Below are 22,533 nucleotides of genomic sequence, written 5' to 3'. Positions count from 1 at the left end.
AGACCAATGAATGGTTACCTTGCAGTGACATGGGTCCTCTACCACGCCTGTGCATAAATGCGAGCGTGGCGGTGAAAGGGTTGAAGTGGGTTTTTTTTTCTTGATTAAGAAAATTTCCAGGGACAACTCGCTTACGTGCGCTAAGCGCATGCTGCGCACGGAACCTCATTTTATCGTCTCACGCTGAAAGAATGGCGTTCAGACCACCACTCGGAAGTCCGGTGGAGGGGAGAGTAAATATAGATACACTGGTGTGTACACAAGAATTGAACCCGTGTACACTCCGCTTCCCAATCAGGACGCATTACCACTAGGCCACCGTTCCACACTTCAGGGAGATGTCCAGTCGTAGTTTGGATCACCATGTTCACGTCACAGACATATTTATGTCAGGAGGTGACGGGCGCAATAGCCGAGTGGTTAGAGCGTTGGATTTTCAATCTGAGGGTCCCGGGTTCGAATCTCGGTAACGGCGCCTGGTGGGTTTCTGGTGGATAATTTTCCGATCTCCCAGGTCAACATATATGTGCAGACCTGCTTAGTGCCTGAACCCCCTTCGTGTGTATACGCAAGCAGAAGATCAGATACGCACGTGAAAGATCCTGTAACCCATGTCAGCGGTCAGTGGGTTATGGAAACAGGCACATAACCTAGCATGCACACCCCCGAAAACGGAGTATGGCTGCCTACATGGCGGGGTAAAAACGGTCATATACGTAAAAGCCCACTCGTGTACATGCGAGTGAACGTGAGAGTTGCAGCCCACGAACAAAGAAGAAGAAGATGATGAACATGAAGATGATGATGCCAGGAGGGGAAAAAACAAAACGAGGAATGGGTAGCATGGGGTCAGGGGCTTGGGGAGGGTTGGAGGGGGGACACTGGTAGCGTGGGGTCAAGGGTTTGGGGAGGGTTGGAGGGGGGACCCTTGTAGCGAGGGGTCAGGGAGGGTTGTAGGGGGGGACACTTGTAGCGAGGGGGCTGGGGAGGGTTGGAGGGGGGACACTTGTAGCGTGGGGTCAGGGGCTTGGGGAGGGTTGGATGGGGGTACTTGTAGCGTGGGGTCAGGGGCTTGGGGAGGGTTGGAGGGGGGTACTTGTAGCGTGGGGGCTGGGGAGGGTTGGAGGGGGGACACTTGTAGCGAGGGGCTTGGGGAGGGTTGGAGGGGTACACTTGTAGCGTGGGGTCAGGGGCTTGGGGAGGGTTGGAGGGGGGACACTTGTAGCGAGGGGGTTGGAGGGGGGACACTTGTAGCGAGGGGGTTGGAGGGGGGACACTTGTAGCGAGGGGGTTGGAGGGGGGGGGACACTTGTAGCGAGGGGGTTGGAGGGGGGACACTTGTAGCGAGGGGGCTGGGGAGGGTTGGAGGGGGGACACTTGTAGCGAGGGGGCTGGGGAGGGTTGGAGGGGGGACACTTGTAGCGAGGGGGCTGGGGAGGGTTGGAGGGGGACACTTGTAGCGTTAGGTCAGTGGCCTTGGAAGGGTTGGAGGGGGGACACTTCAAGCGTGGGGTCAGGGGGCTGGAGAGGGTTGGATTGGGGAGTCTTGTAGCGTGGGGTCAAGGGTTTGGGGAGGGTTGGAGGGGGGACACTTGTAGCGTGGGGTCAGGGAGGGTTGGAGGGGGTACACTTGTAGCGTGGGGTCCGGGGCTTGGGGAGGGTTGGAGGGGGGGTACTTGTAGCGTGGGGTCAGGGAGGGTTGGAGGGGGTACACTTGTAGCGTGGGGTCCGGGAGGGTTGGAGGGGGTACACTTGTAGCGTGGGGTCCGGGGCTTGGGGAGGGTTGGATGGGGGACACTTGTAGCGTGGGGGCTGGGGAGGGTTGGAGGGGGACACTTGTAGCGTGGGGTCAGGGGCTTGGGGAGGGTTGGAGGGGGGAAACGTAATGTGGGTTCAGGGGCCTGGGGAGGGTTGGATGGGGGGTCCGGGGGGGGGGGGGGGGGGGGGGGGGGTCGACACTTATTTACAGTCCGGGGACGCTTAGTCTCTTGTTGCAGCAGCTGAGCATCTCGCGTTCACATCTCCCAGGTTGACCTGTGTAATGGATGGTTTGGTGTCCCGCCGACAGGAAGACAGACGGAGAGAATGGAAGAACAGTCTTTGAGGACACGCTATTCAAGCCAGCATGTCGCTCTGTGTCTCCTTCATGTGCCCTTCTCCTTCTTCTTCTTCTTCTTCTTCTTCTCCTTCTTCTTCTTCTTCTTCGTTCATGGGCTGCAACTCCCACGTTCACTCGTATGTGCACGAGTGGGCTTTTACGTGTATGACCGCTTTTTACCCCGCCATGTTGGCAGCCATACTCAGTTTTCCGGGGGGAGGGGCGGGGATGCGGGGATGGGGGGGGGGTGCCCTTCGGTCCCAGCAAAGTGTTTGGAGAAGGCTCTTTGGTTCTCCAGTCAGTCCGACAGTCTCTGGCACGAGAGAGAGAGAGGCCCCAGCTCCCTGCACCATCCTTCCCATTCCAGTGAATCCTTTCTTGAGTGAGAAGCACTCGGCAGTGCCTTTCGTTGGACACAGTGAGTCATTTGAAACGGGCAGCTGTTTGTGTGTTCAGCAGTATCTGACTGATGATGATTTTGTGTGTTGTCCCCCCCCCCCTCTTTTAATGGTTTTTGGCTTGACCCTAAAAACAGTAACGGGGAGTTATGGATTAAAGCCAGACATACGTATTTAATATTTTACTACTTAATCAGTATATGTCTATCTATCTATCTATCTATCTTCAGATCAAGACAGCATATTTTATTTTCTTCTATTTTATTTATCTTTTGTTTTGGGGGTGTAGGGGGTGGGAACGGAAATCTGACCGAGAGGTGAAATTACCTAGAGTCGGCTCACTTGTAACTTTGAAGGCCTGTTTTGAATTATTAACTGTAACTCTGTTGACAAGGGTGTAGGTAACTAATGCAGTACATGAATTCATTTCTGAAAGTGTTGGCCTGGTGGTAACGCGTCCGCATAGGAAGAGAATCTTCTTCTTCTTCTTCTTCTTCTTCTTCTTTGCGTTCGACAGCTACGCAGTCAGGGTCGAAGTCCGAGGGATGTCACAAACTCGGACGTCCGGTGAAGATCGGCTGCCGTCCCCCAAAGCTTGGTGTTGAGGTCAGCACCCCCAGGCCAGGACTGCTGCCGCATGTTCTCATACAGGGGGCAGTCTTGGAGAATATGGGATGGGGTCTGGTCAACCTGGCCGCAATCACATAGGGATGTGGCTGCCACTCCAATCCTCTTCAGGTGTGCTCGGAGGCCGCAGTGTTCTGTGCGAAGGCGGTAGATGGTAGTCTGGTGTCTTCTCTCCAGTGTCCTGATGGGATCTTGGTGTGCCTGGTAGCCTCCGTTCAGGGTGACCCAGCCTCTTCGGAATCTGCTGCGGAGGAGAGAGAATGAATCTGAGCACGCTGGTTCGAATCCCACAGCCGCCAGTATTTTCTCCTCCCCTCCACTATAGTCCTTGAGTGGTGGTCTGGACGCTAGTCATTCTGATGAGACGATAAACCGAGGTCCCGTGTGCAGCATGGCATTCACTTAGCGCACGTAAAAGAACACACGGCAACAAAAGGGTTGTCCCTGGCAAAAAAAAAAAAAAAAAGAAGAAATTCTGTAGAAAAAATCCACTTCCGATAGCAAAACAAATAAAATTGCAGACTGGAAAAAAAATCTGTATATAATTATAAAAGGGTGGCGTTCTCAGTGTAGCAAGGCGCTCTCTCTGGGGAGAGCGTCCCGAATTTCACACAGAGAAATATGTTGTGACAAAAGAGTAATACAACAGAACACAATACAATGCAATACAGTGCAGTGTAATACAATACAATGCAATACAGTACAACGCAATGCAGTACATACAATGCAATACAATATAATACTAAACGTATCCATATAGATGGTGTGAAAATGGATTTGTCGCTGACACGCGTGTGCCCGTCTGTACCTCTCTCTCTCTCTGTATCTCTTTCTCTCTCTCTCTCTCTCTCCCTCCCTCCCTCTCTCGCATTCCCCGGTTGTTGTTGTTTTGGTTTTGAATTTTGTTTACGGGTTTGCCAGTATCTTTTGTTTACGGGTTTGAGAGTATTCTTTTGTTTACGGGTTTGTCAGTATCTTGTGTTTACGGGTTTTGCCAGTATTCTTTTGTTTACGGGTTTGTCAGTATCTTTTGTTTACGGGTTTGCCAGTATTCTTTTGTTTACAGGTTTGCCAGTATTCTTTTGTTTACAGGTTTTCCAGTATCTTTTGTTTATGGGTTTGTCAGTATTCTCGTTATGTGTTCGCCCCTGACTCTGGAGGTTAAGTGTATTTCTGTTCTTTCCTTTCTATTATCACGTCTAAGGGTATGAGAAGAGCGTAGATGATTACATTATTTTATGGTCATATTATTGATATTGTGAAAGACTTTTTAAAATGTGATATATATATATATATATATATATATATGTATATATATAATATATATGTATATATATTTTTTTTATATATCTTATATATATATATATATATATAAAAGATGCATATATATATATATATATATATATATATATATATATATATATATATATATATATATATATGTGTGTGTGTGTGTGTGTGTGTACATACATACATACATGCATACATTCATACCGATTTTCCGGAATTTATCTTTTGTGACAGCAAAGCGCTCGCTCAGACGGTTCTCTCTCTCTCTCTCTCTCTCTCTCTCTCTTGCTCTCTTAAGATATTGTAAACGCCTTTGTTTAATTTTTCTTCACGTATGATTTACGTGACCAAAAAAAAAAAAAAAAAAAAAAGAATAAAAGGGGAAAAAAGACAGCGTCCTTGAAGCCAAGGTCAGTGTCAGACTTGTCAATCAAGGGAACAAGTTCGCAGGTTGCACGTGCGCGAGCACAGTCATTTGTTCAAGTTGTTGCCTCTTCCTCGCTCCCTCCCTCCGTCTCTCTCTCTCTCTCTCTCCCTCTCTCTGTCTCTCTCTCTCTCTCCCTGTCTCTGTCTCTCTCTGTCTCTCTCTCTCTCTCTCTCTCTCTCTTAACGTTTGTAACTACTTAGGAATACTGTTCCCATTAAATAAATGATTCCTTCCTTCCTTCTTCCTACCTTCCTTCCTTCCTTCATCCTCTGTCTCGTAAATGAACAGGCTGATAAAAATAATTAAACACATACACGCGCGCACGCGCGCGCTCTCCAAAAAGCCCAACAACAAAAAAAGAAAAACGAAACAGAACAGTAACAACAACAACAAACAAAAAACAAAGCAAAACAAAAACGGAGACTCAGTTAACCTTTTATATTCACTCTCTTATATATATATATATATATATATATATATATATATATACTATAATTGTTTTAGATTAAATGATGATAATGATTATGATGATGGCAATAAGAACACTTTACTTTTTTTGGCGTCGAAATATATCAAAACATATTAGTCAGACACAAAATCACAACACACATAAGCACGTTCGTACACACGCATGCACGCACGCACGCACGCACGCACGCACGCTTTTGTCTAAAATCGCAGTAATTGTGCAGAGAATGTCAAACAGAAGAACGAAAACACATAGACATGGAAAATAAGATGATATTTTTAACGGGCCTTCCTTCATCGCGTTTGTATACTTTGGTTTAAGGACTTTTCGTGTGTGGGTTTCAGACGAAATAAAAAATCCATATAGGAAAGAGCGAGAATTTCAGTTTCAGTTTCTCAAGTAGATGTCACTGCGTTCGGACAAATCCGTATACGCTACACCACATCCGCCAGTCAGACGCCTGACCAGCAGCGTAACCCATCGCGCTTAGTCAGGCCCTGGATGGCATGCATGTGATGTATTATATTTGTGTACGTCATTATCAGAGTGGATTTCTTTATAGAATTTTGCCAGAGGACAGCACTGTCATTTGCAATGGGATTTTTTTTTCTAAAGTGCGCCAAGTGCGTGCTGCATACAGAACCTTGGTTTATCGTCTCACACGAAATAGTTTGACGCTCAGTTCGATTTGTCACCAGTTAAGGCAAAGCAAGGCAAATGCAAAATAGTTTAATTCTTGTACCGCCTGGGGGCATTGAAACGTTTATATACATACGTCCGATTCGCAGACCAATTCTGAGTTGAGCTCTCAGACTATTATCCAGTTCATTACGGACCAAGTATTGTTCTAATGTCAGGTGCATTATGCTTTAGTAACCTGACAGTTAAGCATATGATTTTTGACTGTAGCTTGATGAAGCCTTATGTACACGAAAGTGTGTCTTCACAAGTGACTGAGAACGTTGATGTTTTTGACTTTTTTGCATTCATTATCAGTTGTTTCGCTTGTCAGTTTAACGACTTCTCTTTTACGAAGTCCTTTAAGTAATTTCCTGTAATTGTATTTAGATTTTTTTTCAAATTCCACCCTCATTTCACCCTCATTTGCCCAGTTTCCCCCAACCCTCCATTCATTCACATCTCCCACCCCTTCTAACCGATAATACTCAAATGTATTCATAAATACTTTAGCAAAATGTCTTCAATCACCGAAATGTGTGACGGGACATTAAACAAAATTCCTCCACATACATCTTTGACAAATACCATGTAAACGGTAAGAGTGATGTCAAAAGAGCAAAGAGAGAAGAAAAAAAAAAACAACAACAAAGAAGCCCTTTCGCGCAAACAATACACAGTAATAGCTACTTTATCCTCGGTCATTAACAACAACCCTAGTATTACCGAAAGGAACTACAAAGTGGAGTGATGGCCTAGAGGTAACGCTTCCGCCTAGGAAGCGAGAGAATCTGAGCGCGCTGGTTCGAATCACGGCTCAGCCGCCGATATTTTCTCCCCCTCCACTAGACCTTGAGTGGTGGTCTGGACGCTAGTCATTCGGATGAGACGATAAACCGAGGTCCCGTGTGCAGCATGCATTTAGAGCACATAAAAGAACCCACGGCAACAAAAGTGTTGTTCCTCGCAAAATTCTCTAGAAAAATCCACTTCGATAGGAAAAACAAATAAAACTACACGCAGGAAAAAAATAAAAAAATGGATGGCGCTGTAGTGTAGCGACGCGCTCTCCCTGGGGAGAGAAGCCCGAATTTCACACAGAGAAATATGATGTGATAAAAAGAAATACAAATACAAAATACAAATACAATAAATGGGAGAAACAAGTGCCTTAAGTTAAAACAATATTCTTTTGTATTTTTTTCTCCATAAAACAATGAGTGGATTGTTTTTTTTTTTAGAGTTTGGGCGGTTTCTTTTACATCTAGGTAAACACCTTTGTCTCTCTCTCTCTCTCTCTCTCTCTCTCTCTCTCTCTCTCTCTCTCTCACACACACACACACACACACACACACACACACACACACACACACACACACACAAAAGCAAACAGTGACACTCATCAGCAGTGTCGTGTGTGGAACATTTATCACAGATTCTTTCGTTTCTAGGTAAATTGTCGAAGCGCTGACTGTTAGCCGGCAAAGCACCCTTGGTTGTTCTAAACGTAACTAACTGGGTCTACACAGTCATTTGGTGACACAGTAAAGTAAGCAGCTTGACCAAATTTGGTTTAAACACCCTGTAATTAATATACATAGTATCATTATTGATGTCTATACGAATCTTGCAGAAACTGATCTTTTAAACAACATTTAACCTTCTCTTTGAACCAGGCTGGATACACTTCCAGGCTGCGTGGATTGAACCAGAACTTACCTTTTTTCTTTTCTTTTTTTTTTGTATTTCTTTTTATCACAACAAATTTCTCTGTGTGAAATTCGGGCTGCTCTCCCCAGGGAGAGAGCGTCGTTATACTACAGCGCCACCCGTTTTTTTATTATTTTTTTTTTCCTGCGTGCAGTTTTATTTGTTTTTCCTATCGAAGTGGATTTTTTCTACAGAATTTTGCCAGGAGCAACCCTTTTTGTTGCTGTGTGTGTTCTATTACGTGCGCCAAGTGCATGCTGCACACGGGACCTAGGTTTATCGTCTCATCCGAATGACTAGCGTCCAGATCACCAGTGGAGGGAGAGAAAATATCGGCGGCTGAGCCGTGATTCGAACCAGCGCGCTCAGATTCTCTCGCTTCCTAGGCGGACGCGTTACCTCTAGGCCATGATAGAGAACATTACACTGTAATGATAGAGAACACTACACTGTAAGCTTGTGGGAAACGGAAAGCAAAAAGGAAAACCAAATTGTCCAACGGGACTTGTAAAGCTAAATGCTACAAGAAATTATTATTATTAACAGTAACAAGAAATTGTTAACAACGACATCAATGTTGAAAGATTTATCGTGATAATCTGTTTGTACCATTAGCTTGTGTCAGTTTGTGCTTACAGAATGTATGTGTGTATGTGTATATATACATGTGTGCACTTAGTGTATGTGTGTGTGTGTGTGTTCTCTGTTTTTGTTTCTTGTCCTACAGGGTTTTTTTTGTGCAGCATAAAAAAACAAACTTGATGAGATAAATTAGTATTAAGTTGACAAAACGTGACTAACTATAATGTGTCACACTGAAAATAAAAGAACCGTCATTGCAATGAGGATGGGGGGAGAAGTTTCAACAATCACCACCCCCGCCGAAAAAATCCAAAAAAACCTAAAACGGTCATACGTAAAAAAGGTTACATGTGTGTGTGTGTGTGTGTGTGTGTGTCTCTGTGTGTGTGTGTCCGTGTGTGTGTGTGTGTGTGTGTGAGAGAGAGAGAGAGAGAGAGAGAGAGAGAGAGAGAGAGAGAGAGACGTCTGATTGAATAAATAATGAACGACACTGGAAACGAATGATGAGCGCCCAATGACAGTTCTTAGTCGGTTCTCCCCCGGTAGGCTGATAATGTATTGCAAAATGACTTGTTGTTTGTAAAGCGTTTAGAGCTTGGTCTCTGACCGAGGATAGACGCTATATAAGTATCCATCTAATTATATATAAGTATATAAGTATCCTTGTCTGTTCTTATCCACAAAAGTGCTTAGAGCTTGGTCTCTGAGCAAGGACAGACGTTGCACAAGCATCCATGTTTTTACCCTTGTCCTTAAAAAGCGCTAAGAGCTTGGTCTTTTCACTGAGGACAGACGCTATAATAATAATAATAATATGCAGGCTTATATAGCGCTGTGCCCCCATCTCAAATGAGGCTCACCGCGCTTTACAATAAGATATACAAATTTAAGACTAAACGACATAAAAATATGTAAAATAAATAAATAAATAATAATAATAATAATAATAATAAAAATAGAATAAAAATGAAATAGAATAGAATGGAATAAATAGTCATCGTCTCACATCATATTTGCTAAAATACATATTTCAGACTATATTACATCATGCTGGTTAAAATCTACACACTTCAAATTAAGTGATATACATATATATACATACACACACACATACATACATATGTATACATACACACACACACACATATATATATATATACATTTTTATATACATAGACACACACACACACACACACATATATATATATATATATATATATATATATATATATATATATATATAAGCGCGATTTTTTATGGATAAGGATCGACATGGAGACTTATATATATATATATATATATATATATATATATATGTGTGTGTGTGTGTGTGTGTGTGTGTGTGTACATATATATATTAGTCTCCATGTCGACCCATATCCATAAAAAACAACAACCGCGTTTAAAGTTTGGGTCTCCGAACTGAGGACAGACGCTATTATAAGTCTCCATGTCGATTCCATATCCCTGAGAAAACAAACAAAAAAACCACCAGTATCCATACCCATCCATGTTCTCATCCCGTGCCCCCCCCTCTTTGTCTTGGCGTTGTTGCAGTCCATCATCTACAAGGCGGGGTTCCGGAGCCTCGGGGAGGGCGAGGAGGTGGAGTTCCAGTCCAAGCTGTCTGACAAAGGCGTGGAGGCCGTCTTCGTCTGCGGGGTTGGGGGTGCCGAGTGCCGGGGCAGCGACCGCCGGCCCATGTCTCGGAAAAAGTTCCGGAAAATCAGGTAGGAGGTTTTGAGAGAGTGTGTATGTGTGGGGGTGGGGGTGCGGTGGGGGTGGGGTGGGGTGGGGCTAGAGGGTTGTGTGGTTGTGTGTTTTACTTTAGTTTTGACGTCTTTTCATGATATTAGGCGGGGTTGGGGTGGCGGGGAGGGTGTGTGTGTGTGTGGGGGGGGGGGGGGGGGGGGGGGGAATGTAGTATGTGTATGCGTGCACGTATATGAGTAAGGAGGTGATGAAAAGCGGTGGTGGGATGACTGAGACAGGGAAGTAGACATGTAGACATAAAAGTGTGTGTGTGTGTGTGTGTGTGTCTGTGTGTGTGCGTGTGTGTGTGTGTGTGAGGGGCAGAGAGAGAGGGTGGGGGGATTGTTGTGATGTGTGTGTGTGTGTGTGATGGTGGATTTTTTTTTTTTTTTCGTGTGGTGTGGTCTGTTTGTGTGTTGTGTTGTGGGATTGAGTTGGGTGTGTGTGTGTGTGTGGGGGGGGGGGGGGGGGGGGGGGGTAGTAGGGGATGTTGTGTGTATGCTGTTCTTGTGTGTGTGTGTGTGTCTGTGTGTGTGTGTGTGTTGCGGTGCGGTGCGGTAATTGCGTGTAGTAGGGGGTGTTGTGTATGTGTTGTTCTTGTGTGTGTGAGGGACAGAAAGAGAGGGATGGGGTGGTGGGGGAGATTGTTGTGGTGTGTGTGTGTGTGTGTGTGATGGGTTTTTTTTCATGTGGTGTGGTCTTTTTGTGTGTTGTGTTGTGGGATTGAGTGGGGGTGGGGGGGGGTAGTATGGGATGTTGTGTGTAAGTTGTTCTTGTGTTTGTGTGTGTGTGTGTTGCAGTGCGGTGCGATAATTGCGTGTGTGCTTGCACGAATGTGTCGTACTTGTTTAAGTTATGCGACAAAATTTATGAATGTTCATCCAATAGTTTGCTTTGGACGCGAATCTGTCTCTGTCTCTGTCTCTCTCAGTCTCTCTGTCTCTTTGTCTCTCTCTGTCTCTCTCTCTCTCTCCCTCACACGCACACACACACACGCGCGCGCGCACGCACACACACACACACACACACACACACACACACACACACACACACACACACACACACACACACACACACACACACACACACACACGCGCGCGCGCATACGCGAAAGAAGAATAAGAGAAAAACTATGGTTTAGTCTGATGTAATCATCTTCGGAATGAACAGTGGATTAACAACACAGTGATTTCTATTGCTGAAACGGGAGTTAGACAGAACTGTTGATAATGACTTTGTGTGTGTGTGTGTGTGTGTGTGTTGTGTGTTCGTTCGTTCGTTTGTTTAACATCAGTTCGCAGTTCTGATTTTAGACCAAAAAAATTTACCGACCCCTGGTCCTCGCTCAGCTGTACACCCCATCTCTCTCTCTCTCTCTCTCTCTCTCTCTCTCCCCTCTCTCTCTATTTTTATTTATCAAAAAATAATTTTACAGCTAAAAAGAATAAACGAAATTGTTTCAACTTGAGTGATAAATTACAACAAAGTGCTGAATGTACCAAAGTTAATTTTTGGTAAGGAAACTGGTTCCAACATCAGTACATAATTATTATTATTGCACGCAACAACACAGTGCTGAAACAACAGAAACTATATATATATACAACGTGGCTTTAAATTATCTGGTTTGAGGCCGTTCCACTTCAGAGGCGACACGCGTGCAGGTAATTACATACGCGCACATACACACTCCCTTTTGATGAAAACTCTTAGTGTGTGTGTATGTGTGTGTGTGTGTGTGTGTGTGTGTGTGTGTGCGTGCGCGCGGTCATGTTTGTGGTTTCCTTAAACGGTTTCCTGAACGATTACATACAAAAAGATAAAACGTGATCGATAGCATGGAATTTTAAAGTTCCAGTGCATTTTTTTTTTTTTTTTTTTTTGCACGCATGCGTGCAGAGGAACAGACGCGCGCACGCGCTCGCAAACAAGTAATCATGCACGCAGGTGTTGATGTGTTGTTTTTTGTTATCATTCGGGAGCTCTGTAATTCAGTGCACAAATGGAAGGTGCACAAATACAGACGCATACGTGGGCACACAACACGCACATGCAGCAGCCGTCCTTCTGTTGATACCCAGGTGATGGAACCAGATTTTTAATTAAACTCATTGACTCCGGGTGGTTTTCATGTATCGCTATCGAAATTAAAAGTGTGGCGGGAAGTTTCCTTTCCTAAAAGCCCAAGAAGGGTGAGAGAGAGAGAGAGACAGAGAGTCAGAGACATGAGAGGGAGAGGAGGGGGAGGAGAGAGAGAGAGAGAGTGAGAGAATAACTGATGTGCGCGTGCATGCGTATTGTTAGTGGCACAGTATGTTATGGTTGTTGGAAGTATTTCTACCCCCCTTTTTTTTCTGAGCGCTGTCTCTCTCTCTCTCTCTCTCTCTCTCTCTCTCTCTCTCTCTATATATATATATATATATATATATATGTCTATATGTGTGAGTGTGTATGTATGTGTGTGTATATATATATATATATGTGTGTGTGTGTGTGTGTGTGTGTGTGTGTATAAAATTATATACATACTGAATAATAAATCCAACCCCAGATGTCTTCGTTCTTCTTAAAGAAGCGTAAAAAAAAGTCTTGGTTAAAAAAAAAGACACACACACACACACACACACACATATATATATATATATATATATATATATATATATATATATATATATGTGTGTGTGTGTGTGTATATATATATATATATGTATATAGATATATATATATATATACGCACACTTACAAACACACACACATGCAGGCGCACATCAGTTATTCTCTCACTCTCTCTCACCCTCTCTCTCCTCTCCCTCTCTCCCTCCTCTCCCTCTCTCTCTCTCTCTCTTATGTCTCTGTCTCTGTCTCTCTCTCTCTCTCTCTCTATGTGTCGCTCTCTGTCTCTCACAACGAAACACGTGCAAACCCCCCCCCCCACCCCCACCCCCCCAAAAAAACGACGCACAGTCACGCACCTTAAGACGTTCTTTCCGCTTCTCCACAGTCTTTAATATCATCATCTTAAGATGAACAGACTATAAATTAAATAAACGAACATTCCGCCTGTCCCCTGGCCCCCTTTCCTATAACCTCCCACCTTCTTTTCTTTCTTTCTTTTTCCTCTTTTTTTCCTTTTTTTTTGTGTGTGTGTGTGTGTGTGTTAAAGATGTATTCTTAACATATTTTACAGAATGTAGGGCAGGAGGAAATTAGCAATGGGGAGAGAGAGAGAGAGAGGGGGGGGGGGGGGAGGGGGGAACCCCGGAGTTCGTATTAATTTCCATCCTAACGAAGGCTCTTAGGAATCTTTGCGGTCGTGGAGCTTGATATAAAATCCCCGCTCCGGTAGCTGCAGTCTCCTCTTCTCTCTCTCTCTCTCTCTCTCTTTTGCAGGAATCCTGATAAGTTGGCGTCTGTCTGTCGTCGACTCGACTCCCGACGATAGAATGAGAGTTATGGATGGTTGGGTAATACCACTTTTTTTTTTCTTTTTTTTTTTTTTTAAAGCGGCACGGCAGATTCATCGATCTTTAAACCAACCACCCCCACCACCACCCCCTCCACCCCACCGTCACGCACCATCCTAGTCCTCACCCCCCCCCCCCCCACTCCCCACCCCCCACCTGCCCCTCACGCCGTCCCCTCCCTCCCTCCCCCCTCCTCCCTATCCAACCTCTTAACCCTTTGGAGTTTTCTTCTTTCTAATTTCGTTTTTCTCCTAAGCCGAAGCAGTCAGTCAGCAGTATAACATCTCTTGTCTTGGTTAGTTGTATTACTTAATTTCAGGGCAGCGCCTTAAAAGTCGCTAAATGACTGAAAGGGGATTGGGCGGGGGCTCGGGGGGTGGGGGGGGGGGGGGGAGGTGAGGGTGTACGTTGGGGGAGAGAGAGAGAGAGGGGGGGGGGTCTGAAGGGGGAGGGAGGAGGGTTCGTCGATCGATGCCAGCACCTGTCGATGTGGCGCGCGTGGCTTAGGAGAATTAGGATAGGAGAATTAGGTTCGTATCTTCATAAGATGATGCTACCTGTCTTCCCCGCCCCGTGCGATGGTGAAGTCTAGCCGACTTCCCCACCTCCCTCCACCCCCCACCCTTCCCCACACACCCCCCACACCCCCTAGCCGAACAACAACAGCAGCAGACAGCAGGAATGATAGAGGTAGTAGTAGTGGTGATTGGTGTGTGTGTGTTGGTGGCTGGTAGTAGTAGTAGCAGTAGCAGTACCGTCGGCTCTTCTGTGTGAGTCACTGGCTGTCTCGTCGGAGGACTGAAGGAGGATGAGTCACTCACTCAACTCACTCGCTCTCTCACTCACTCACTCACTCGTCGATATCCATCTTCTTTCTTCTGCTATACTCTGAGAGAGAGAGAGAGAGAGATGACCAGTTTTGGAGCGCAAGGATTCGTGGGAAGGGTGGGGGAGAGGGGTGGGGTTGGGGTGAAGGAGAGGTAGGTCACGGGGCTGGAGGGTGTAGGGGTGCGGGGCGGGGTGGGGTGGGGTGGGGTGGAGGGAGTGGGGGGAGGGGGGGGGGTGTTGGTACGGATAGTCGCTGTATAGTACTGCTGTTAGTCAGTCAGGTCAGGGGAAGAATCTCATTGTCTTTATCCTTGCTGCCTGCGCTTTGTGATCGGTCTTGGAGACAGACCAAAAGACTTTGGAAGTGTGTGTGTGTGTGTGTGTGTGTGTGTGCGTGTGTGTGTGCGTGCGTGCACTCGTGTGTGTGTGTGTGTGTGTGTGTGTGTGTGCGTGCGTGCGTGTGTGTGTGTGTGTGTGTGCGTGTGTGTGTGTGTGTGCGTGTGTGTGTGTGTGTGTGTGTGTTGTGTGTGTGGAAGGAAGGGTAGAGGTAGACATTGTGCGTTCAGATTGTCATTACTGGCGATCTTCCTCCTCCCATGACGTCCTGACCAATATCTCTAATAGGGCCCGGCGTGAGGGCGCTACCAGTGGGGCGGGAACAGGCTGCGTTTAGCGCCATGTACTGTATTATATATATATATATATATATATATATATATATATATATAGTTGTAATAATCCGGACTAAAAGATCTCGTGTCTCTGTGTATGTGTGTGAGGGGGGGGGACGAAACGAAACAGACCGGATTTTTATTTCCCAGGGTACTGAGATAAATAAGCACAGTAGCGTTGACTTTTGTGGGTGTGTTCTTTTTTTTTTTCGTCTTTTTCCCCGTTTTTTTTCCCCTCACTCAGCCACGGAGTACAAACTGAAATGAAGAAAGAAAAGCACCAGGGAAGAAAAGAAGAAGAGACAATAGGTACAGGATGAAGAGAAGGAGATTTAAAGAGAGAGAGAGAGAGAGAGTCGAATGTTTTAAAATACATTGAAGTGGTAAGGTTAAAAAAAAAAGGAAACAAAAATATGAGAAAAAAACATTTATAAACAAGTCAAACAAATGAATGAAAATGGGGGTGGGGGTGGAGGGGGGGGGGGGTGGAATACTAGAGAGGAATATTATTGTTTTTACACACTATCAGTAACGTAGGAAACGGTACTGAGAATATAACTATTACCAGTCAGAAATAACAATAATAATGAATTGTAATGGGAGAGAGAGAGAGAGAGAGGTATTGTACTGAATGTGGGCATAACTTCAGAACTACTTTGAAGCGAGAAAGCTGCAAATTTTGAAACGAAAATAATAATAATTAGTAATTCTGAAACTGAACTTTAGCGAGTAAGAAGAAAGCGGGAAAAAGGAATCGTAAAACTGGATTAAAAAGGTGGAAAATGCGATTGTAAAACAATAGTCAGCCTGAATTTGTTTTACTTATCTGGACTGTAAAAGGTGCTACATAAAAGAAACAATGAAGAACAAAAGAACACACAGCTGAACAAAATTGTACTTCTCTGAAACTGTAGTTTCACTTTCACTTCCTCAAGGATGCGTCGTCACTGCGTTCGACAGATCCATACACGCAGCACCACATCTGCTAGGCAGATGCCTGACAACAGCAGAACCCAACGCGCTTGTTAGATATTAATTTGTGTACCTATCAGAGTGGATTTCGTTTTACATTATTTTAGCCAGAGGACAACACTCTCGTTGCCATGGGTACTTGTTCAGTGCGCCAAGTGCGTGATGCACAAGGGACCCCGGTTTAACGCCTCATCCGAATGACTTGTCGCTCAGTTTGATTTCCCAGCCAAAGCAGGGAGAAAGGGCGAGAGCAGGGATTCGAACCCACACCCTCACGGACTCTCTGTATTGGCAGCTGAGCGTCTTAACCATTCTGCCACCATCCTCCTGAACTGTAGAAGGTGCTAAACTGGTTCTTAAGTTACACACATAAAGAAACAACCACAACTGAACACATTGTACTCTACTTTTTATTATTTTTTTTCTTTTCTTTTCTTTTCTTCGTGAATGCCTGGCGTGTGCAGTTTGCCTTTTGTCGGGAAAGACAGAGAGCAGTGGTGTGTTGTGCCTTCTGACGGCAGTATGGAGTGTGTTGTGTAGAAGCTTGGACTGTTCAAATCAGGCTGAGTGACGCCAAGCACAGCATAGCGCGTGTTTACAGGTTGTTAACAGACTTGAGGTTTTGAAACGAATTTGAGAGCAATGAATCGTTCGAAACATAGAAAAGCAGTCGTAAAACGCCGTTGTAAATACGGAGTGTGTAACTATAATGTATCAAACGTTTGTCACCAGAATGAAGTCGTGCGTGCAGTATCCAACATCTCCATTTGGTCAACAAAAAAGAAAGTATCTTCTTATGAAGGACTTGTTCAAGTGCACTTAAAATTCGAAAATAAAAATATGTTTTAAGTTGCATTCCCTGATGTTCAAAAGCGAGAGAAGGCTAGAAATTTACAACATTGGTCGTTCTTGAATGTGTGTGTGTGTGTGTGTGTGTGTGTGTGTGTGTGTGTGTGTGCGTGCGTGCGTGCGTGCGCGCGCGTGTGTGTGTGTGAGAGAGAGAGAGAGAGAGAGAGATCTGCTGGCACTTACATATGGATACAAAATTATGAACTTCAAGAGCGAGAACCCGTCTGACAAAAACATGGAAAAACCAAAAAAGTAGGTTCTGACTTAAAATAGGTTCTGACTGAAAATTAATTTGTTAAATGTGGAGCTGTTTATAGGAGCTTTTTTTTTTTTTTTTTTTTTTTTTTTTTTGCTCTTCGCAGTTATGATTATCGTACAAAAATTAAAGTCCGTATACCGTGGTCAGTATCAGTATCAGTAGCTCAAGGAGGCGTCACGGCGTTCGGTCAAATCCATATGCGCTACACCACATCTGCCATGACGTGGTCAAGTACGACTGATGTGTCAGTGAGACACACCATCGGCTTGAGTATGTTTCATAAGCTGTTGACTGACTCGAGTTTGTCCAGTAGCGTTTTTACATTGAACTTTTGGTTAGTTTTTAGTGGCCTGATATCAAGCCTTGGTTCACAGCATGGACTGTCACAACCCCATAGTGCCATACATTAAGTGCCACAGTTGTGTTGTACGATAAAAAAAAAAAACCCGCTGCTACAGATCTACATTAACGGGAATTAACTGTTATAGGTCTGTATCAACTGCTACAGCTGTTAACTCTCTCCATACGAACGGCGAAAAGAGACGACGTTAACAGCGTTTCACTCCAATTACCATCATCAAAATATTGCAAGCGAAGGCTCTTATATTAAAGAAGTGAATGTTGACAAAGAATACCACAATTCTGACGACGGAAGCTAAATGTTGGGTCATTGAGACACCCACTGGACATCCGAGGGGTCTGTGTAGAGGAGAAGAGAGGATTGGCCGTACTGAGTGAGTTAAGGACCAGAAATTGATTGCCACACCTATGTGGTACCGGAACATTAAACCGCTGTATATCTGTTGTACCAGAACAGCTACAACTGGAAAAATGCCAGCAGTTAACTCCCACAGCTATGTAGCATAAACCTTTCAGTTCTGCATTACCAGAACATTAACCACTGTAGGCCTGTAGTACCGGAACAGCTATAGCTGAAACGTACCAGCAGTTAATTGCCACAGCTATGCAGTACTAGAACATTAACCGCAGTAGCTCTGTAATACCACGACATTAACCGTTGTAGCGCTGTAGTACCAGGACATGCATTAACGCTGCAGCTGTTTAGTACCAGAACATTAACGGCTGTAGATATGTTGTGCCAGAGAAGCTACAGTTGAGAAGTACCAGTAGTCAAGTGCCACAGCTATGTAGTACCCGAACATTAACTCACTCAGTAAGGCCAGTCCTCTATTCTCCTCTACACAGACACCTCGGATGTCCAGTGGGTGTCTCAATGACCCAACCTTTAGCTTCCGTCGTCAGAATTGTGGTATTCTTTGTCAACATTCACCTCTTCAGTATAAGAGCCTTCCGCTTGCAAAATTTTGATGGTGGTAATTGGGGTGAAACGCTGTTAACGTCGTCTCTTTCGCCGTTCGTATGGAGAGAGTTAACCGTTGTAGCTCTATAGTACCAGACATTACCCGTTGTAGCTACAGCTCTGTAGTACCAGAAGGTTAACGGCTGTAGTTTTGTAGTACCAGAACATTAACCGCTTCAGCTCTGTAATATTAGAACATTCACACCTATGGTTCTGTAGTACCAGAATATGAACCGCATAACTCTGCAGTACCAGAACACTAACAGCTATAGCTCTATAGTACTAGAACATTAACCACCGTAGCTCTTTAGTACCGCGACGTGTATGAAGGCTACAGCTCTGTACTACCAGAATAACAGCCATAGCTCTGTAGTGCCAGAACATTAACAGCCATAGCTCTGTAGTGCCAGAACATTCACCGCAGTAGCTTTGTCGTACCACGACATTAACATCTATAGCTCAGTAGTACTAGGAGATTAACAGCCATAGCTCTGTAGTACCAGAGCAGTAATCTGTACAGCACTGTAGTACCAGAACATAAACCGCTACAGCCCTGTAGTACCAGAACATTAACAGCTACAGGTCTGTAGTACCAGAACATTATCCTCTGTAGCTTTGTAGTACCAGAACATGAACCGCATAACTCTGCAGTACCAGAACACTAACAGCTATAGCTCTATAGTACTAGAACATTAACCACCGTAGCTCTTTAGTACCGCGACATGTATGAAGGCTACAGCTCTGTACTACGAGAATATTAACAGCCATAGCTCTGTAGTGCCAGAATATTAACAGCCATAGCTCTGTAGTGCCAGAATATTAACAGCCATAGCTCTGTAGTGCCAGAATATTAACAGCCATAGCTCTGTAGTGCCAGAACATTAACAGCCATAGCTCTGTAGAACTAGAACATTCACCGCAGTAGCTTTGTCGTACCACGACATTAACATCTATAGCTCAGTAGTACTAGGAGATTAACAGCTATAGCTCAGTAGTACTAGGAGATTAACAGCTATAGCTCAGTAGTACTAGGAATTTAACAGCTATAGCTCAGTAGTACCTGAACATAAACCGCTACAGCTCTGTAGTACCATAACAGAAACAAACGGAGCTCTATAGTAACATGATATTAATCGTTACAGCTCTGTTGTACCAGAGCATAAACAGATAGAGCTCAATAGTACCAGAACATTAACCGTTGTAGCTTTGTAGTCCTAGACCATTAACTGCTACAGGTCTGTAGTACCTGACCATCAACTGCGGTAGCTCTGTAGTACCAGAACATTAACTGCTGCAGGTCTGTAGTACCAGAACGTTATCCTCTGTAGCTTTGTAGTACCAGAACATCAACAGCCGTAGCTTTGTCGTGCCATGACATAGCAGCCACAGCTCTGTAGTACCGGGAGATTAACAGCTGTAGCTCTGTAGTATCAGGAGATTAATAGCTGTAGCCGTGTAGCACCAGGGCAGTCATCTGTCCAGCACCGCAGTGCCAGTGACAATAGGTGAGAGTGATCCGCACTGACTGTGTGTGTGAACGGGTCGAGAAAGGAATGTGCAGAATGAAAAACACCGAAACGAAACAAGCCATCTCCGACGTGTTTGCTGCAACAACAACAACAACCCCACCCCCCTCCCAAAAAACAACAACAACAACAACAACAACAAAAAACAATTTAAAAAAAGTGTGTGTGCTGTAGTTTTTGTTGTTTTTCTTAGCTTTTTTTTTTTTAAGTGTGCAAACTCGATCTTCGCAACAGAGGAGGAAAGGAAACTGGATGGTTATATATTGATGCTGTTGATGCAGATTTGGAGATGAGACAAGAGAGGAATGTGTGTGTGTGGGGGGGGGGGGGGGGGGGGCAGAGGGAATGAGGGGGGGGGGGACCATTATGTGTGGACAGAAACACCAACCTGCTGCTGAACGAATGTGCTGAGAGAGAGAGAGAGAGAGAAGAAAAAGAGACAACAATATTATATTGTTGCTGCCATTTGCTGTGTTTTGTATGTATGTGTTGGGGGGAGAGGGGGGGGGTTGTTGGGGAGGGGAGGGAGAGAAAGAAAAAGACTTCGACATAAGCTCCACTTTTTCTCGATGCAACAAGTTCCATGTTAACTGATACTTGATAAACACTTAAATTTTTTTTTTCTAGGTGTGAATGCCGTGTTCAGACTAGGAAACAAATCCCGACGGAGGGGAGACGCCGAGACAGTGGAAAACCGACATTTCGCCATTTTGTGGATGTCGGCAGTGGACACACGTCAATCTTATGTTGGGCTTCAGAGAGCGTCATTTAAGCTGAAGGCTTGTTTGCTTGAATTGCCTTTCATGATGCCATTTTGCTAATGATAGAACGCTGAAAAAAATTTATTTAAGTCTTGTGGCTCGAAGAAGAAGATGAAGCAGAAATAATGCGTTTGAACCAACAGAGAGACAAGAGCCAGCCGTTCCAGACAGACCAGACCGTAGAGAGTCGGTCACTGTGTTACGTACGTGTGGCAAGAGCGTGCGAAGTCCAGCTTCCTTGGAGCTTGAATTAAAGCCCCCTTAATTAACTAGTTACGTTGATCCAACGTTTTAATTTAGTTTGTCGATCAAACGTCTCGTGTCATGAATGATAATTATGTAAGAACAAACTAAGAACCAAGGTACAGACATTCAGAAAAGCGCGTCGCTCACAGCGAAGTGATGCCAGTCTGTCGGGTTGAGGGGAGGAAGAGGAGGGGGAGAGGAGGAGGAGGAGGAGGATCGTTTGGAGGGGAACAGGGTGGAAGGGGAGGGGGTGGGGGTGGGGAGCGTGTCGTCCGCACAGAAGAAGACCGGAATTATGCAAGGAGGAGGCTCTGGTGCCTTGTGGCAAACCACTTGGCTGCAATGCTGTTGGTGCCGTCTCGTGCATGTTGTGTGTGTGTGTGTGTGTGTGAGTGTGTGAATGTGTGCGTGCGTGTGAGTGTGTGTTGCATATGATTTGCTAGCTGCACCACCCCAGCCAAACTTGGGGACCACTCACTGCACGCGCACGGGCAGGTGTTTTTTTTTGGGGGGGGGCGGGCCGACCAATGAGAACAGGGGCTTAATGACGTAACCTGTCTGCCGACCTCGTGCATTGATTCGCTCAGCCATTGGTTCTTTCTCTTTTCTCGCCCCCCCCCACCCCCCCCCCCCCACCAAACCTCACCCCATCCCACCCCCCACACTCTTTCCCCCATCCGCCCCTCTCGTGCTGTTTTTAGCCTGGAGGGGTGGGGGTGGGGAAGGGGGTGTGACGAGGGGTGTGAAGGAGTTGCGCATGCGTTGCGCGAGCGGGGCAAGGGACGCGGGACACGTGCACCTAGCTTGTGCACTGCACACACACACACACACACACACACTCACACACAACAAAGCACAGACAACCACTGTCTGGCGTTGCGTAATTCAAAGCGGCTTCTCTCCCTTCCAGTGCCCACTTGCCGGTTTTGGGGGGGGGCTGTGTCATGTTTGTTTTGTGAAGGTGAATACCAACAGAAGGTAAAACGAAGAAACGAATAAATGAATTAATAAATAAATAGATAAATAAATGAATGAATAAATATATGAATGGGTGAATGAATAAGCCGACTATGAGATGAAGAGAGGATTCAAATGGCTCCCAGTTGCTGTCTTTGAAGGGATAAAATCACCACACTCCCTTTTAGTTAGTTGGTAAGTTATCATTTTGCTAAATAAAACATCATTATCAAGTATCTTTCTGTCTGATAATAACGGTTGACTAACAATTTGCCTCTTCTCCACTATCACCTTGTTAAATAAAAATGATTAAATGAACGAGTAGCATCAAAATAAAATCGAAATGAGAATGGAAATAAATGTGTGAAAACAAAAGAGTATGAAGAGCAATATATATTATATATATATATATATATATATATATATATATATATATATCTTAAAGAAAAATCGAAAGACTATCGTTTTTCCTCACTTATGATGCAGAGGATTTGTCAGTTTGGGATAGAGAGAGAAAAAAAAAGCGAAGAGTTTTCTTTTTCAGTCCTGCTGCGAAATGTGAGAGTTTTAGTTTTGTTGTTGTTGTTGTTGTTCTTTTTTTTTTAAACTCATATTTGGCGAATTACGTAAGCAAGCAAAGACAGCACA

At 44.8% G+C, this 22,533-nt stretch overlaps 1 protein-coding gene across 1 annotated transcript in view; it reads left to right on the top strand.

Moving 5' to 3' along the window:
- The window catches only part of LOC143298284 (protein lin-28 homolog), a 115,160-nt gene that overhangs the window by 51,449 nt on the left and 41,178 nt on the right, over nucleotides 1-22,533 (top strand). The window contains exon 3 of the mRNA XM_076611102.1: nucleotides 9,837-10,009. Coding sequence (XP_076467217.1) covers nucleotides 9,837-10,009 — 173 coding nt within the window. The remainder of the gene's footprint in view (nucleotides 1-9,836; nucleotides 10,010-22,533) is intronic.

The sequence above is a fragment of the Babylonia areolata genome, chromosome 23 (assembly GCF_041734735.1).
Source record: "Babylonia areolata isolate BAREFJ2019XMU chromosome 23, ASM4173473v1, whole genome shotgun sequence".
Lineage (NCBI taxonomy): Eukaryota > Metazoa > Mollusca > Gastropoda > Neogastropoda > Buccinidae > Babylonia > Babylonia areolata.
Note: the sequence above shows the minus strand (reverse complement) of the source record. Positions and strands in the feature narration are given on the sequence as shown.